At 38.9% G+C, this 18,835-nt stretch overlaps 1 protein-coding gene across 3 annotated transcripts in view; it reads left to right on the forward strand.

The window, feature by feature from the left end:
• Positions 1–17,373: 17,373 nt before the first annotated feature.
• The window catches only part of LOC146002438 (uncharacterized), a 28,657-nt gene continuing 27,195 nt past the window's right edge, over positions 17,374–18,835 (forward strand). Inside the window, exon 1 of one of the 3 annotated variants that reach the window (XM_083140266.1) lies at positions 17,374–17,734. In XM_083140266.1, the coding sequence (XP_082996392.1) occupies positions 17,653–17,734 (82 nt within the window). In that variant the 5' untranslated portion in view covers positions 17,374–17,652. The remainder of the gene's footprint in view (positions 17,735–18,835) is intronic. The other 2 variants (XM_083140265.1, XM_083140267.1) reach the window with 2 other exon arrangements.

Genomic DNA, 18,835 nt, shown 5'->3' on the forward strand with positions numbered 1-18,835 from the left:
ATTTCTCCTCCGCCAACGCGTTGGTAAAATGGAATGAAGGGGGCAGCTGAAGGTGGGTCGTTCTTCCAAGCTTCTTCATTAACTCCCCCCCCCCCCTTTTGGTTGCTTGTAAATTTCGCGAAATTGTCCAGGCCACGATTTCCCCACTGATCCTTTCGACTCGACCTTCTACAACTGAAGAATCGCTGAGATTCCTGTGGATATGTTACGTCGAGCTTATAGGCTACAGGATGTCCCTCGACGACTGCAGGAATGTTTGCGCAGAAATTCTCGCCATCTACTGGATTTTATCTCTCAAGACGTAAATCTACACATCTTTTTACCGGTATGTAGTGGCATCCGCTGTACTATTCATTTCCATGATTCTTTGTACCTCAAAATGTCCCATCTTTGTTAGACAAACTTGCCACGTAATGTTGAGTTGACACAGTCTTGCTAGAACGCAACTTCCAACAGTTGTTAAGAATGATGTGTAATTATGTGCCATCTTGTATTGTATTGTTTGCTGCTGTTACTCTTCCAGTATAAAATGGTCATTCAGTGCTGTATCGGAAACTTTAGGTAAATAAATAAATGTCCATCCCGTTCTCAGTGTTATATCAATTTATAAACCTATCTCATTGTCGTCTCAGTCTCGAAAGGCAAGTGCCAGACGCCAGACCCTCGGGAAGAGAGAGGTTGTAGTTTTTCTTTTCTCTTCAAGGAGCTGCACTTTACTTTGATATATCCTGTGTTTACATATGCATACTTTGGGTGCAATAATAATAATAATAATGAGTTGTTTTTTCTGGTAGTACGCCGTACCTGCGTCTTTTTACAGGTCAGAATAAAACTGAAAACAATGAAAGAAAATATATATATATATATATATATATATATATATATATATATATATATATATATATATATATATATATATATATATATATATATATAGGTCTACATGGATGCACGATCATTTCATCCCACAATATTTACAGTAGTCATTATGATGAACACAATAACAAATAACAAACTAACTTGAAGAGTACAGAAACGTTACTTTTCAGAAAAAAACACTGATGATAATAATAATAATATCATAGTTATTTTAATATGCAATTATTAATATTATTATTATTATTAGTTGTAGTAGTATAGATCGACCACAAGGAAAAAAACCTTGGGACGAGAAGTCCTCGCGCAGCTTTCTCTTCATCCCTCCAGCTCGGGCCATAAGGAAGCATTGTCCACTCTCCCCCTCCCCTACTCGCGAGGGTACGGTGGACAGGAGCCGCGGGTCTGCGCAAGTTGTTTTGCTCGTGGTTCCACTATAGTGCTCGTGTCGATTCATTTGTGGTTGGCGTTCCAGCTATTGACTGAAACCATTTTGGCCATATAACACTTTGTTTTCAATTCGATGCACGGTTCAAAGGCACCCTTTCTTGGTGAGGGGACGGGGGAAGAATCCTTGCATATAAATGTCCCTTTGACGTATATCCGAACGCCTCCAACAATTCTTCTCACGTCAGCATTTTCTTGGAAGCTTTGAAAAAATTCCTCCCCCCCTCCTGCGTCAAGCTCAACCGTATTTGAGTGAGGACGTCGGGCGCGGAAATGATCACGTGTTAAGATCGTGCATTGACGTCATTTGCTGTGGGTCCGTGTTTTGTTCCACGTGCCGGGTTTCCCATTGAGAGCAGGCCACGGAGGTGGGGGTATGAAGCAATTTCATGATGTGCGGATAGAGACATCGAGATATGAGAGTGTGTATTAGCCATTGGCGAAACCGAAACGGGGGAGGGGAGCTATGGATATCATTCGTTATTTGGTGCATCGAAAAGTACTGATGGCTTATGCAGAATTTTCTTTTGGGGTGTGGATATGATTGTTTTATTGGTGTGTAAATTTACTGTTTTAAAAGTTAATTGGGACTGGATCTACAGTTTAACGTTTAACCCTCCCGTTGCCAAGATTTTCGACACCTTTATTTTACCAAGCGGGGTATTTTGACTACCCCAATACAATTTTGTGATTTAGTGTAATATTTGTTTTTAGATTCTGTTATTTTCAATGAATAGCTTTATGTAGTATTGAAATACAGTTTTTCAAATTATTAAAAGTATTTGAACTGAACATAAACACCGTATGGTGACACTAGTGCAGCGTTGCCATGTATGCGCGCTCTAATTCAACTCAACAATAGTAACCTGAAAAAATAGAGAACAATATATATTATTTGAGCTAAACAATGGATGTACCGTAAAACTCAACAATGGAAAAATTAAATAACGAAGATGAAGGAGAGACATATTTCGTAAAACCCTCATTTCTGACAAATAAGAAGATAAGACATTTCATACCAAGCGAGGTAGTCTCACAACCCCACCAATATATCCCGTCAATAATAACTATAAAAACAAAAAAAACTTGGGTCAGTCACGAGTGTAAATACAATTTCAATCATTTTAGGACAAAGTCATGAAACCACAAGTATGTAGCTCTTCAGATAAAATTATTATAGGGAAAAATCAAACCTGGGGTAGTCAGAATACCTCTCTTGGTAATGCGATGGTTAAAGTGCCTCCACTGGGTACTACTTACTGAATCCAGAAACCTTTGATTGATGCTCCACTGGAAGCGAATACACTTATTTACTGCCACATAGTTACCGCAAGGACTTTGCGACATATTGTAGGAGATGTTACGTAATATTTTTGCGTTGAGGATGTGTGCCGTTATCTCCGCCTTCATCTGGTTGGTTGAAGTTTGGTGTTTCGGTGACAAACTTTCAGGGAAATTTATAGAATGCAAAATTTAGGTCAACAATGCACTCGTTGTTGTTCTATGATGGCAACAATATTGGTGCTACGTTTACGTTATTGCCAAAAGAGAATTTCAGTTTCTTACTTTCTTTTCGATTATTTTTTTCTGGTTTTTAGTTGTTTTGCTTCTACCTTTGGCTAGTCGCGAAAATGAACATGGATTATGATTGAATGAAATTGATGGCCCGTCACCTAGGTGATAAGACAACTTTCCTATCGGTGCCAAATTTTCTCCTTTCTACCTTTAAAAATTCCGTACCCATTTGAAGTTTATGGGCAAAAATAAAAACATAGAGCTGCAGTGTGAACCGACACTTGACCGATTTGCACAAATACCTATGCTTTGGCATTATACATATAATTATTTAATTTGAAGAATTACAGAGGACATAATCGAAATATTAAAAAACTAGCTATCATTTAATTATTAATTTACTTTTTTCCACGCAGTGTTGGTTCATAATAAAATAAAATTACGGATTATGCATAATTTGCATGAAACTAGACAGACTCCACTGTGGATGGCATTTCCCCGGACTCCACGATATTATCATACTATACGATAAGTATTGATCGTGGATAAAATTTGTACTGATAGATTTCCAATACATCGGCTCAGCCTTAAGAAATTGTCAGTTGTTAGTCCTCGAATACAAAACTAGAAACAATGTAGAAGGAAACGTTGGAATGGAGCATTTTCCGCACAGTTGGAAATGTTTGCTTTGGTTGGTTGACTCACAATCTCGCCACCGGTAGTTCCGCTTGAGCATTGGTGTTTCTTTGTCTCTCCATGAATGCAATCTAATCACCAGGGTACGGATTTATATATGTAATGCACATCTTTATATGATGCTAAAATCAATGTTATTTTGTGTTATCTTTACGAACCATGGCGTATTTTTACATATCTTAGCGTTTAGAACATACATCTTTTAGTTATTTACACATATAATTTCAATGTTTTCAAACATTTTTCGACATGCTCGTACATTCCATATTCATGCTAGTACTACATTTTCCCTTCTTGTGTTAAATTATTCTAACATTCTTGTCAACAATAGAGATTACAAGCTCAACCTTTCGCGGTGATATTCATTGCATATACTCCCATTATTTCATGCGATATTGAACGACGTTTCAGTCGATATAAATCTGTCTTTCGGGACAAGAGGAAGAAGATATTCACGTTTCAGCACTTCAAGTTTGGTAATCCATTGTTATAGTAACAAAAAATATAGCACTTTTTGTATGTGAAATGTACATTACAATTACTGTCACGTAAGCCTAATTATTATTTTTAGCTAAGTGAGCCGCTTGCTTAATGAAACTTGCCAGTCTTCACAATTGTAAGTCCACATTTAATTCCATATTTTGATTAAAATAACTAAATGTATGTTTACATATCTAACACATTCCCTGTTAATCACCGTTCACCCTTATCGTCATCGTCGCGATTAACATAGATATGTATACAGGCAAGTGATGTGAAGTGTTTTTGCTTGCAATTTTTGGAGCTTTTGGCTCCAAAAATTCTCCTTTGGAAAATTTACCTCCTTCGAACATCACTGCCTGAGGAGTGACTGTTGTTTACGATATCGTCCACTGAGAATGTAAATGTTCTATGCCCAATTTTTCATTTTTTCAGGACAGACCTTTAAAGTTTGACAAAAAAAAATGGATCTTCGTCACAATTGCGTTGATAGCTTATATCATTACAGAGACTGATATATTGAAGCCCCTCTAAAAGGCAGTAGTTTGTAAAAAGCGCGACGGGGGGTTCAGAAGTAATCAATTAAAGTAAAATGTGCACTAATTAATTAATTAATTCAATAATGTAAAGTATAACTGCACTCAAGCCATAAGGAATAATAATAATATCATAATGAATATTGTCTCGGGGATCGTGTTTACGCAGTTGGACCTTTAAAGCGAGGTAACTATGTTTATACTGTTATATTATTCAATCCTGTAAATTACGTAACACAAGAAAATAGGTTTGAAATCTATGTAATTAAATAAATCAATTCACATGATACAAGCTGCCCTCTTACGCACAAACCACACACTCACTCACGCATTCATCGGCAGATAACACAATACTAATCCTACTACAAATACTTTCATTTTTCTGAAATAATATCATTGTCTAGCTTTCATTTAAATACGGTGGTCAGCAACCTTTCAAGCAATGTGATTTTAAGATTGATAATTATACTCAAATGATTAGAATATTATTTATTTAGGGTTTGGATCCATTATAAAATTACTTTCTCAGTTCACAAAGGAATAACTACGGCGAAATGTTAGTATGCGAAGTAGATAATGTTTATGTCAATTTGGCTACGGAATATTGTGTAATCCAATATTTAGAATCACGCGCTGATATTCTGGATCGATATCCGACGGTCATAAAAATGCTTTCTTACCTTACGGCTGGACTTGGGTCATTGCTACCTGGGATGACATCTCAGATGAACACTCGATTAACGGAATCACTTTCACTTCCAGTAGGGGGAATCGTGCGCGGCGGGGAATCGTGCGCACCACGTTTCCGAAGGTACGAGCCAGAGAATAAACTTTCGATTCATGCTATAACCTAGTGGGCGTCTCAGGAAATACTACTACATTGGGCTTTTCGCGACAGTTGTATTGTGTTGTGTGTAGCGAGTGGTTGTTTGTTTTTGTGTCCATTGTTGTTATTTTGCTGTTGACGAAAATAAGGAGGTATGTCTTAAATTTTTACTCTAGTGTTTTGAACTATGCTTGTTTCGATAGTGCATGATCATGTCTATACACGTGTCTACTTGTTACGATGTTAACTTTTTTATATTTTTGTCTAGAAAGTAATTTTTTTGTAAGGTTGGTGTGGGGCAATGGTGCGCTTCGGAGAAAGGGTGCGCACGATTCCCCCGTATATGTAATTGAATGCGCACAATTTCCCCAAACGACATTAAAGGTGAAACAAGTAGTAATACCCAGGTTTTAATTTTGTTCACAGATGCCACGAAATTACAACAGAAAAACTGAGAAGAACTCCTACTCTCAGGGTAATCTGAAAAACGCTCTGGACAGATGATGGATGAGACAGGCATCACGGTCGTCCCAACATACCTGAGTCTACTTTACGGAAAAAGCTTGTAGAAAATCGTGATCTGCCTACTCCAACCCGGCTTGGAAGAAAATCAACGTTTTCTGTTGAAGTGGAAAGTGAATTGAAGGACTATGTTCTGACACTGGCAAAGTTATTCTACGGGTTAACTCCGAAAGAATTAAGACGCATAGCATTTAGACATGCAGAAGATCACGAAATTGTACATTCTTTCAATATGGAACAGGCTCTAGCAGGTAAAGACTGGCTGTACGGATTTTTAAAACGAAATCCCGATGTAACTCTTCGACAACCCGAAGGAACAAGCTTAAATAGAATTACTGCATTCAATGAAGGAGAAACGAAGCTATTTTTCTCAAATCTTCAGAAAGTTATGGATGAATATAAATTTGAGCCAAGGCAAATCTACAACATGGATGAGACAGGCATCACGGTCGTCCCAAAGAAGTGGCCGAAGATTTACGCTGCGAAAGGTATGAAGAGGATTGGTGCTGCTACTTCAGTAGAAAAAGGGCGCACAATAACTGGTGTTTTTGCTGTTAACGCTGCTGGATCTTATATTCCTCCAATGCTGATTTATCCGCGGAAACGTATGACACCTCAATTACAAACAAATGGTCCTATCGGGTGTTCTTACAAGTGTTCGAAAAATGGTTGGACAAACGCAGAATTGTTCACTGAGTGGCTAGTTCACTTCCAGAAATCTGCAAAACCCGCAGCAAGTGACCCAGTGCTGCTTATTTTAGATAACCATGCAAGCCATATTTCAATCGAGAGTTATGAATTCTGCAGGAATAACCACATTAATATGGTATCTCTGTCACCGCACACATCACACCGGTTGCAGCCGCTCGACGTAACATTTTTCAGTCCATTGAAAAATGCATTGTACAGGGAATATGATCTTTATTTAACTACAACTGGCCATGAGAGGGTGACAGAATATGATTTGGCTGAACTCCTAAATCAAGTTTTCATAAAAGTTGCAACAATGGAGAAAGCTGTTTCAGGTTTCCGCTCTACAGGAATATTTCCCTTTAATCCCGACAAGTTTCAGGATCATGATTTCGCTCCTGTTCAGGACGTTACAGAACCATGTGGCATTCCGAACAGTGCAGATAAAGACTTAGTGGAAGAAAACAAAGATTCTTCCTCTCCTAAAAGTTCGAACAAATCATGTGGCATTCCGAACAGTGCAGATGAAGACTTAGTGGAAGAAATCATCCATCCAAATCCTGATAATAATGTGCCTTCAACATCTGCTGCAGGGACAAACTCTTTCCTTTCCTTTGTTCCAATGGGATTACGTCAAGGAAAAGGGAATAATACCAAAACTGTAAAGAATTCTCGGCGAGCAAAACAACATTCAGAAATTTTGACCAGAACGCCCATTAAACGCAAGTTAGAAGAGGCCCAAAAGAAGAAACAAGAAGGAAGTAAGAAGAAGTTGGACAAAATAACGCGACACCATAAACGTCCGCGTGGAATGAAAAGCATCAAGAAGAAGCTGATAAGGAAAAGGTAACTTTCAGAGTCGTCTGAGTCAGACACCGAGGATCAAGAAATTGTTTTTGATGACGATGAATTGGATACGTAGACTTAGAACGGGGACAAGGCAGTGCTTTGATTTTACAAGACACTAATGAACTTTGCGGAATTTGTGGTGATTTTGGGAAAGACGATGAATTATGGGATCGATGTGTTTCTTGCTGTGAGCCATGCAGAGTGTACTGGTGTCGATACAGCCAACAATTACGTGTGTGATTTTTGTAAACGAAAATAACATCGTCTTCCCCATTAATTTTCTTTCAATTTTAAATACTGAAACAGCAATTCAATTGCCTTCTACAATTGTAAGGCAACCGCTTTTAACACATTCAATTTATATGTTGTTAATCTGATATATAACTACATACATTTTTATTTGCTGAACTATTTATTAATGCGCACCATTGCCCTACCCTTGCGTATCATTACCCCATAGGTTGGGGAATTGTGCGCAAGTGCAGGTTTGCATTACATGATGCATTACTCACGTACACACTGTTTTCTTTCAATTTTAATTATTTCATTCAAAAGGAGAAAGAATGAAAAAGTATTAAGCTAAATTTCATATTTCCTCAAGCAAAACCTTTCCAAATATAATGAAAATTGCTTAGGTGCGCACAATTCCCCCACTTTCCTATACTTAACTTACGATTGTCAACCCGTATTCCTCTCTTCGTTTCTCTGGAGTAATCTTCGTTGAAGCAAGGATCTTAAGTTCGCTCAACAATGAATCGGCATCTCAACAATGGTTCGGCATCTCAACAATGGTTCGGCATCTCAACAGTGGATTGGCACATCAACAATGGTTCAGCATCTCAACAATGGATCGACATCTCGACAATGGATTTGGATTGGCACTTCAACAATGGTTCAGCATCTCAACAATGGTTCGGCATTTCAACAGTGGATTTGGATTGGCACTTCAACAATGGATCGACATCTCAACAGTGGATTGGCACATCAACAGTGGATTTGGATTGGCACTTCAACAATGGTTTGGCACTTCAACAATGGATTTGGATTGGCACTTCAACAATGGTTCAGCATCTCAACAATGGTTCGGCATCTCAACAGTGGATTTGGATTGGCACTTCAACAATGGTTTGGCACTTCAACAGTGGATTGGCACATCAACAATGGTTCAGCATCTCAACAATGGATCGACATCTCGACAATGGATTGGCACATCAACAATGGTTCAGCATCTCAACAATGGATCGACATCTCGACAATGGATCTGGATTGGCACTTCAACAATGGTTTGGCATATCAACAGTTCACGATCTCTCACACATTGAAATCAGAGTTCACAGGGCTACGAATGCGGCGGTTAGCTTTAAATAGTTCGGGCGGCGTTTCTACGATGTTATGCAATTATCGGGCTATAATTTATCACGACGGTAATCAAATTCTCGCGACGACAGATGGAATTTTGTCGCAGACGTAGGCGCGATCGGAAGGGGGAGAAAACCCCTTGGGCTCTGTATTGTTCTACTCACCCATGATGTGGCTGTTCAACGTGTCGAAAACTAACAAAGACTCTTTCGCGAAATCAACCAGCACGGATGTGATCCGAACGAATATTCCACTAGTACTGTCTTTTCCTTCAGCTTCGCGCGAAGACTTCCATGTCTAGCCTCTATGCTTAAGACCTTTTCTACTTTCCCTCCAGAAAAACTTGTCATCCGCCATCTACCCCTGTATTGATGAAATGCACCCTTGAAGAGATTAGGTGATTGACCCGTTCATTGTCCATCAGCATGGAAAGTAGGACAGCTCAGCGTGAATGCTATCTTCTCAAGCGTCCTTTTGTTATCTTCTGTGATTTTTGATCCTCAATTACGGCCTTATCCTTCACTCGATTTTTATTAAACTTCGGAATCTTGACGTTTAGAATGTGTTTTACCATGGTCTTGAATTTCTGCTCAATCGGTCCACTAGATCAAAAGTTCCTTTTTTTCGTTAATGTCCATAAGAACATATACAAATGCTGTTTCAGAGACGATTTGTCGTGGCCAAATGCAACATTAAACATTATCTACTTGCACCTTGCCTTAGTTCAAATTATACTAAGTATAGAATTATACTGAATACTTGTCTTAATTGGAATAATTTAATCTATAATTATTTTAATCAGATTTGTTAATCTGTAAGGCGTGATTTTCCGTTATAAGTTGTTTGGTTAGATATTTATGCTGTAATTATTGAAATTTGAGATAGAACACTTGCACGCAACACTGACTTTTTGATTTGAAAGTGCCATTGTTCTGTCTACCAGATAGAACACTGCATTTTAGAAATGAGCTTAGGTAGTTGTTCTGTAATGGAGGTGAAACAGTTTCATAATAAATTTGTCAATCGGTAAGGAAGTAAAATAAATAAATTCAATCGATCAACTACTTTGATTCCACTATTATTATAATTTTTATTATTATTTGTATGTTAACAACAAAAGTAAGAACCGAAGTTCACTACTACTTCTAAGCAGCTTGCAAATGTGACTGAGGTTAGAATGCAAGTGGGTTATCTCATACTCAGATGGCGCTTGTGGTTGGTTGAGGGAAATTGTCGTAAGGTTTCATTGGCGGTTGGAGTTTGCATTCTCGTGACTGCTTCCAAATTTTGTATATGAACCAAAAACATTCTCAATATATCAAGATTGGTTGTATTTAGGCATCAAGACGATAGCAAAGATGGAACATTGACATTCTCGATGGACGACATGTTGACCTTACGAGGAACTGTTGTGGGTTAGTTGTATGGAATCGATTCGTAAGCCCCGCAGATTAATTTGACTACGTGAACTTGATCTCGTAATGTGTTTTGACGCATTTCCCTCTTTGCCTGTGACGTCGGTAGCCACCACGAAGCTCACGTCGCTGACCGCTCGCTACGTCAGCGCTAGCAGTTTCCTCTGGGAACACAGATATTGTGTACCAAACGGTGACGCGTTCATCAACACTCCCTCTGGCCACGTCGTTCTATTTTTAACAGTGACCGTGACTTGAAAATTCCATTCCCCCCCTTCCTTCCTTGTTTGCTGTTTCTGGCGATTTTATCACAGTTGCTTCCACACTTTTCCTTATCTGCTTTTGACAGCATGTCCTCCTAAATGTAAGAGAACTTCTGTTTCATTATCTTGCTTTGCTTGTTTTCCTGTTCAGTACAAAATAGCCCTGAAACGCCAACTTGTACATTTGTAGCCTAAACACAAGGTAAGACACAACTAACTATACGTTGTCGTAATCGGTATTACGAAGATAACAGAGGCAGTTCCATACAGGTAAAACAGCGACAGCTAAAAATGGAGGAAAAAACAGGACGGGCTCAGCAGTTTAGTTGATAGAGCAACGGCACGGTATGCCAGAGACCCGAGTTAGAATCCTGTATTTTCGCTTAATTTTTACATTATTTGTATTCTTGTTAAAATGTAATCCCAAATTAGCGTTCCTGGGAGAGCACTGATTATACAGCTAGAAAAAAAACAAACTCATCGAGACCTTTTATACATCCAATAACTGATTTTGCAACTTCAGCCATTTTTCTGAACCACATCAGGTTTCGTAAAAATGTCATGGAATATGTACATGCTTGAACTTGCAACCATACAACCAACATAATATACTAAACAGCAATGAAATACACATTGCATTGTTGTGTCCTTAGTACAGGTATAGGTTAGTACATGAAATTCGTAAGCACATGTCACATTGACTACTGTAGCATATAAAGTCCAAAGAAAGAGAAGAACGAAAACTACCAATGGTCACGTACATGATCTGTCAATAGAACCATTGTCGCTTGGATGAAAAACATTCTTGTGCGACATGTTCTCTTGTGTACTGTAACAGGATCATCACGTTTCAGCAACAAACAGTAGTCAGCCATCATTAATGTATTCCAGTATCCCCGGTACCTCCTTTCTATTTTCGTTGTACTGTACTTTTTCTAGTAGCTGCTCAAAATTGTCATATGTCTCCTTCAGACAGACAGACAGAATGAGCGATTGGGACTGATGCTAGAATGTACCATTATGGAGCCACACACCTTGTAAACTTGCTTGAATCAGTGAAGAGCCTCCATTCATCAATGTTATACTCTTCTGCCAACTATTTATGAGGTTTGGAATGTGCATGCAATATACCGGGTAGCCAGAATTAAAGTTACCCAACTCAGAGCCCTCTGTAGCCTGTTTGAGGCATCGTAGAACTCTGAAATTTGGTGAATCCACTATGCAGACCATTGGGAAGAGGATGGCGATAAAAAAAAAAAAAAATAGTTCAGTTTTCCGCCACCAGGTTGAAATGTGGCGCTGTACTTCCATGATGGGTTGTAATAATGACGCAAACTGCTCCAATTGGTTATGGATTTGCCTTTACCTTGCAATCTTGCAATGAAAGAAGAGATTATTTTCTCGCAACTTAATGGTTATGGGAAAAACTGCTTAGCAGTAATCCCAAGTAAAATGTAAATAAATAAATAAATTCTCGCAACTTCCAGCAACGAACAGATGTCTTTCTAATTAATAACTCGGCTAAATCACTTAACGTGAGTGCTGAACAAAAGTTCAGTTGCTTCGTGCAACTGTTGATCATGCTGTGCTACGCTTCCAACGGGTCATTCACACTTCTGGCACGCATATTGAACACTGCTGTACTGACAGAAACCAACAATAAAGATTTGTATACCTGACTTACGTTTTTCAATATTCATTATTACAGCGCCACATTTCAACCTGCTAGCGGAAAATTTAACTTTTTTTATCGCCATCCTCTTTCCCATGGTCTGCATAGTGGATTCACCAAATTTCAGAATTCTACGATGCCTCAAACAGGCTACAGAGGGCTCTGAGTTGGGTAACTTTAATTCTGGCCACCCGGTACTAAAGAGCTTTCATGAGTTTCATGTTCTAGTTCTTTCTCGCGATGTCTGTAAACTGTTACATATGATCCTGCAGCTAGCAGGTTTTCCTTACAGTGTTGAATCCAGAAGTTCTGCAGCATCCTTTGGGATTTAAATCTCTGACCAAATTATTGAGTTCATTTTGTCTGAAAGGTTGGGGAGTGCTTTGTGCGTCTGCCATCTTCAGTTGACTCAACTGGCGTAGAACGTTATTTAGATTACCTTATATCAAGGTTTTCCGGAGGGATATACAGACATACAGGAATGTCAGAGCCATATGGTACAGCCAGAATCCCAAGTCCGGATAAAACATTCCATTTTTGTTTTTTTGTATTGAAATCTTATTTGCACAAAAAATAATTGAGTGATTGTTGACTTTTACATCAATATTTGTATTGCTATTTAATTGCGTATTGTGTATTTTTTAACCTTATTATTAAATAGACGTATGTAAATTACTAAAAATTACAAAACTGGGGTAATTTTTGGATTCTGGTATACAATTTATTTATAAAACCAGCGTCACAATCAAAAAGTGAAAATCCGTGTTGATCTGTGTTATTCGACCGAAATAGATTTTTATCGTTAAAAAAAAATCCCATTCTTTTTTGCATTTTTGTAAACAGGCTGCGACACATTTACAAGCATTTAATTAAACATTTACAACATCCTGTGTGTGCAAAATCGTAATGTAATTGGAGTTTGTGGTTCGCATGACAAATTTCTTGCGTGACTAGTCTGTCATCGTTCTGATTGAGATTTTCAAGGCCGTGAGGCAACACGTCCAAGACTCATGTGGAGAAGCTTGCGTTTCGACCCGATTTCTTGGATAACTTGTCGAAGTGGGAGGGAGGTTTTCTTGGAAACTGAACAGGGGGAGGCCTTGTCACAATAAAGTTCTAATTGGTGTTTCTCCTGTCCTCTTCAAAGAAAGGCGATAATTACTCCTTAATGATCTTCTGCTGCGTTTACAGCCACTTAGTGGAAGAGAGCAGATTCTGTAATACGTGCGCGTGTGAATCCGTGATTTATCTCAGCCCAGCAACATCCTAATCTATTCGCTGTCCGTTGTGGGAACGAAGTTAATGTAAATAGAAACCCTTGGCCTCCGAGAAATCCTATTGGTAGGAGACCTTGACTTTTCGCAAACGCGATAGATAACACCGAAAAAAAAATATTAATTGTTGCAAAATAATATTTATGTATGTGGAGAGACATTCACCTTTAAGTTATCTTTCAGGGACCTTCCTCTGTCACCGTGGCTCAGGGGTTAGCGCTATCTTCAATTTGAAGTGACAAAATGGCTGTTTTATGATTGGACAGCACAGCATCCATCAGAACGACTCGAAACAGCATCAGAACGAGCACACTTGGGATTTTTGCTTCCAAAAACGGACTCTAACCGTTGCGCTTAGCTTCCCTTGCTTTAATTATTGTAGTGTGAGGATGCATCTTACATCCTATCGAAATTTGAAACATTCCCGCCAAAACTGAATTTTCTATTCAAACTTGAAAAACTTTTTTATGCAATTGTAATCGAGAAATAACGCGAATTGGTTTAAAACGCGAATTGGTGCCTTTTTCAGCGAATTTTGTTCTTACAAAACGAGATACAGCAAAAATAGAACATATTTATCTTTTCCCAGGTTGTTACTAGTCAAAAAATCAACAGGTAGATCAAGGAAGTCCATAAAAAGCCAAGAAATTATGCTTTTAGGCAAGAATTTTTGCTATTTTTTTTTTTTACAGTATAGTGAACTTACATTGTTATATACCTGTACTGGGATTTGATATAATTGAATATTTGGAAATCTAAAATTGTATTGAGTTGTGGTTAAATTTGTTCAATTTGTTTCTTAAGAATTACATTCCTGTATGCATGAAGTTTTGTAAAAATATTAAATAAAATAATGTGGCCATTCCCCATCCAGGATGAAGTCTGAACCATAAAGTTTTTACAAACAAGTCTCTTCTTAAAGTACAACTTCAGTTTTTATCTTCATCGCCCTTGTGTAGGGGTTTTTCATTGAATAAAAAAATGTATATTTTCATAATTTTACAACTATATCTAAGTAGGGAACAATTTAATATATGTTAAGAAATTGGGGTAAATGTCAAGGAAAGTCAAGAAAAAGTCGTTAATTTTGGATTTGTTATTTTGGTAGACAACCTGTTTACTCTTAAAAAATAAAATGTACCATATTTACACATGTTCTTATTACGCACACGTTTTCCTAAATTTTATCAGCAAAAAGACTGTTATACGTGGATTAGTTCTGATAGCTTCATGAAACAAAGTGTAAATGAATGTTTTCCTCGATTTTTCACCTTCTATTGGGACGTTTTGAATCACCCTACAAAGTTGGCGGGGTTCAAGTGAGCACCTACAGGCTACAGGCACATGAAAACCGTAACATGGGTATTTGTCACTCGAGAAATGATTGATTCTTTATTTTTACTTCGCTTGTGTGCCAATTTTTGGCTAATTTGCGAAGATGGGAATGAGTGCTGATATGATGAAATTGATGAATGAACACTCGCAAATATCCATGCCCAGGCCGGGATTCGAACCCAGTACTCCTGGCGTCGTAGCGCGATGTCGGGGGTCGGCTCGAGAAATAATGGAATGCAACTTCCTAAAGAAATCATTTCCAAGATTTGAAACTGTCAAGTACAGACACAGGCCCCGTAATCTTCAAATTAGAATACTAATTTATATGCACAATGATTGCAGAAAATTGTGCTAAAATAAAAACGCGAAGTAATTGACACTTAAGTTCTTGACTAAGGAAAAAGGAATATTTATGCCTCATGGAGAGTTAATTGCTCTTACCACCCTAGGGGAGAATTTAAAGCACAATGAAACTACATTTTGCAGAAAAGTGTTTCTGAAAAAAGAACACTGAAAAATCAAGGTAATCAACCTATTGGTAATTCCAATGGCACCTGTGCGTGAATCTTGCGAGTAGGAATATAATGCATGCGATAAAGTTATGCCACTCAAATTGTTTGCTATATTCAAGTTGTGAGACCTTCAGCCACAACCAGTACATTCTTGGGCAAAATAACACCAGCTCTATGACATAGCGAAGAAAATATTTCTCAGAAATCACGTGTTTTTTTGTTTTTTTTTATATATATTAACTTCATTGTTGCAGTGGGTAGGAATACTTAACGCATCTAAAATGTTCCACCCATTACCTCTCTACGGACAACATAAGTACAGTCAGCGGCAACAATAGTGGGACACCTAGACCCTGTAATACTCTCTTCCCTGCAAGGCGTTGTGTGTTTGGGCTAGCTCTACGGCCATAAGTAGATTTTAGTAGCAAATGTTCAATGGCAACTTCTACCACCGTAGTGTGGTACGCCGTAGTGTTAGGCAACACACAACGCCTTTCAGGGAAGCGAGTATTACATGATATAAGTTGTCCCACTTTTATTGTCGATGACTGTACGTTTAACGTAGATATTGATTTTTTTTAATAGTCAGCAGATTTCAACGGACGCCCGCATAAGATTTTGCAGTGTGTCAGAATAGAATGGTTGTGGTCTTATATGCGAGGAAACGATATGAAGAAAACCATGGAATATGGAAGGAAAAGGGAGAGAAATAAAAGTTATAGATAGGGAGGGGAAGACACGGGAAATGGAAGAGAGAATATGAGATGGCGGGAAATAAAGATACGAGAGTGAGAGAGAAGCGAAAGAAAATAAGAAGATAATCCAAACACACGAGGAGGGGGAAATACGCGATATGGGGGGGGGGATTCATACCAAAATGACAAGCGACGCTGACACTTCGTCTGTCACTGCTCATGCGGAGACCAACAGACCCAACCGACACATTGAGTAAACTTCCCAGTCCGGATGGCACGCAAGCGATAAGCTGCACGCCTCCCTTGTCGTGTCACTTCGGTAGGAAAGTTTGAATTTATTTCTGAAAGTTGGATTCGAAGTGACACACGTTGGCTGTCACCTCGGTCTGAAAGCTTCCGAAGAGAAACGAAGCAAAAGAAAGAGAATAAAATAATAGAAAACTAGAGAGAACATAGAAGAAGAATGATTAAGAAGTGAGGGAGTAAGGTTGAAGAAATAGGCCTACTAAAACAAAAGAAGAAGAAAACCTAGAAAACCTAGAAAATGATACAAGAGAAAAACGTATTTTTTCCTTAATTCGGGTGGGAAGGGTATTAAATTTCGAGTGTTTTCTTTGTTTGGTTAAAACATGCAGCAAAAAATTAAAACAATGTCTTATAAAAATAATTCTATGTTTAATAGAAATGTTTGTTGCATCTGGCTACGGGGATTATTAGATGCCAGATATTTAAAAAAAAATAATTCCAATTTCACGTTTAGAATGCTGTATTATCCATACGCTGTATAATTGTATGTAATTCATATATTCATTATGATTAATGAAGTGTGTGATTGGGTGAATAGTGGAAACACGTTACACTGACCATTCCGTTATGGCGTTTGAGTACATACTTGTTCGCAGGCGTGGGTGGTTAATACTGTTCAAGTGTTTACATCATGTGGAAGGCGATAAAATAAGCTTATCATGAAAATGTTACCTTTATCTGACAACATTGAGCGGCAGGGTGTGACAGTAATAGTAGAGGCCTCGAGCGGCTATCTGGCAACAGTGTTGGCAATCCGTCGAGACGGATGACATCACAGGGTTGCTCCGGACAGTTTTCTTTCTATCTGTGGGTCCGTGACTATCTCCCTCCCCCTTGCGTTAGTTTCTCCTTGCCCCCCCTTCTCTCTGCCCGTCAAGCGCCCACTTTGATACCTGTGAAATCCCCCGCCCTCTCGTTCCCCTCCGTGTAGCGCGTCGCGGACCTTGGAATTACAAAGGGGGGGGGGGGAGGCTTGCTCGAAACGAGGCGGAGCCTGCCGGTGACGTCACTAGGTCGCGCAAGTGTTATCAGGTGGTAGTGTTTTGCGGACGAGAGTACTCACGGAGGGGAGGGAAGAGCGCCTTCCCTGGGCGAAGTGAAGATTAGCGAGTACGGAAGTTGTCCAGTGTGTCTATGCACGTCACTCCGATAGTGTTACTGGAAAGTTGTATGCACCGTCGTGTGACGGTACCCTTGCTTCATGCTTGACTGTGATATTTTCGCAAAGGAGAGTTTACGGCTTTTGTGTTTGTGCATTGTGTGCGATCTTTTTGGTGCGCGTAGATATGTGGTGTTGTTGCTGATAGTATAAATCAGTGCGCATATATTATTATTAGTGTTTTTAGAGCACGATTTTGGAACTTGTACAGTTGTGTTTGCCAAAATGGGAGTGTTAGTGGAAACTGAAAGTCCCACAACATGGATGCCTCCACCAAAAAAGAAGTGGATACAGCATTATCTTTTAGGTAGGATATTGAGATTTCTTAGTTTATTTCCCCACTTCAAGTGAAGGTATAATGTAATTCGTTACACAACAATGCAGCTTGTTTTTCTATTGCTGGATGTTTTGATACTTCCGTTGTTCATTGTCAATCTACTTTCGTTCTTCATTGTCAATTTATTTTTGCAGTCGTTCTGGTAATTAGAATTTATTCTGTGAATCGTAGAAGTTTCAGAACATTTTGGAATAATATTGAGACAACTATGTACATTCGTAGTGGCAATTGCCCATTGCTACATTCATTAGTTTTAATTTTACGTTGTACATGGACATTGTACTGATGTTGGTGCAAAGGTGGGTCAACTGTTTACCTTATTATCTCGATTCTGGAACTTAATTAAGTAAATGAACATGACGATGAACAATTTGCCTGATAGTGGCCGCGGTGGCTCAGGCGGTAACGCGTCTGACTACCATGCTCAAGGTCCCGGGTTCGATCCCCGGCCGGTTCAAATCCGGGAACTTTTCTAACGGTGAAAGCGGCCCCGGCGCCCACCCAGCGTCGAATAACATGGGTACCTGGGGGAAACCCTGGGGGGTAAAGGCGGTCAGGGGCGTGATGCTGATCACATCACCCCCACTCACGACCGGATCAAGAAAGTGTGGGGCGTTACCCCCACACCCCCTATACGCCTTCATGGCGTGGTGCTATGCACAGGGGAACACTTTACCTTTTTTTTACCTTTTTATAGTTTGTGTACATTTGAAATGTTTATTTCCAGTTTCTGACAACGGTTTTGTTAAATAATAGAACTGTAGATTACTCGTGCATATACTTTCGTATGCATCCAATTCAATCAACATGCAATCATTTTGTTAAACCAAAGTTGATATAGCTATTTAAGAAAGTTCAAAGTGGATTTTGTAAATTCCTTTGGCCACAGTGATTTGAATTGAAATACTCCTTTCGTTTCTTGTAAGAAGAAAACTTTGTACACAACACACTACAAAACCGTCATACAACTGACAGCTCTGCCGAAACCTTCTTCAGTGCTCACCCTCTTTTTTTTTTTTTACCTGCTAATTCCTTCCTGTGCTGGTAGGTGTCAGCTCCGGGCTGTATTTC

The sequence above is a fragment of the Lepisma saccharinum genome, chromosome 18 (assembly GCF_977018435.1).
Source record: "Lepisma saccharinum chromosome 18, izLepSacc3.1, whole genome shotgun sequence".
Lineage (NCBI taxonomy): Eukaryota > Metazoa > Arthropoda > Insecta > Zygentoma > Lepismatidae > Lepisma > Lepisma saccharinum.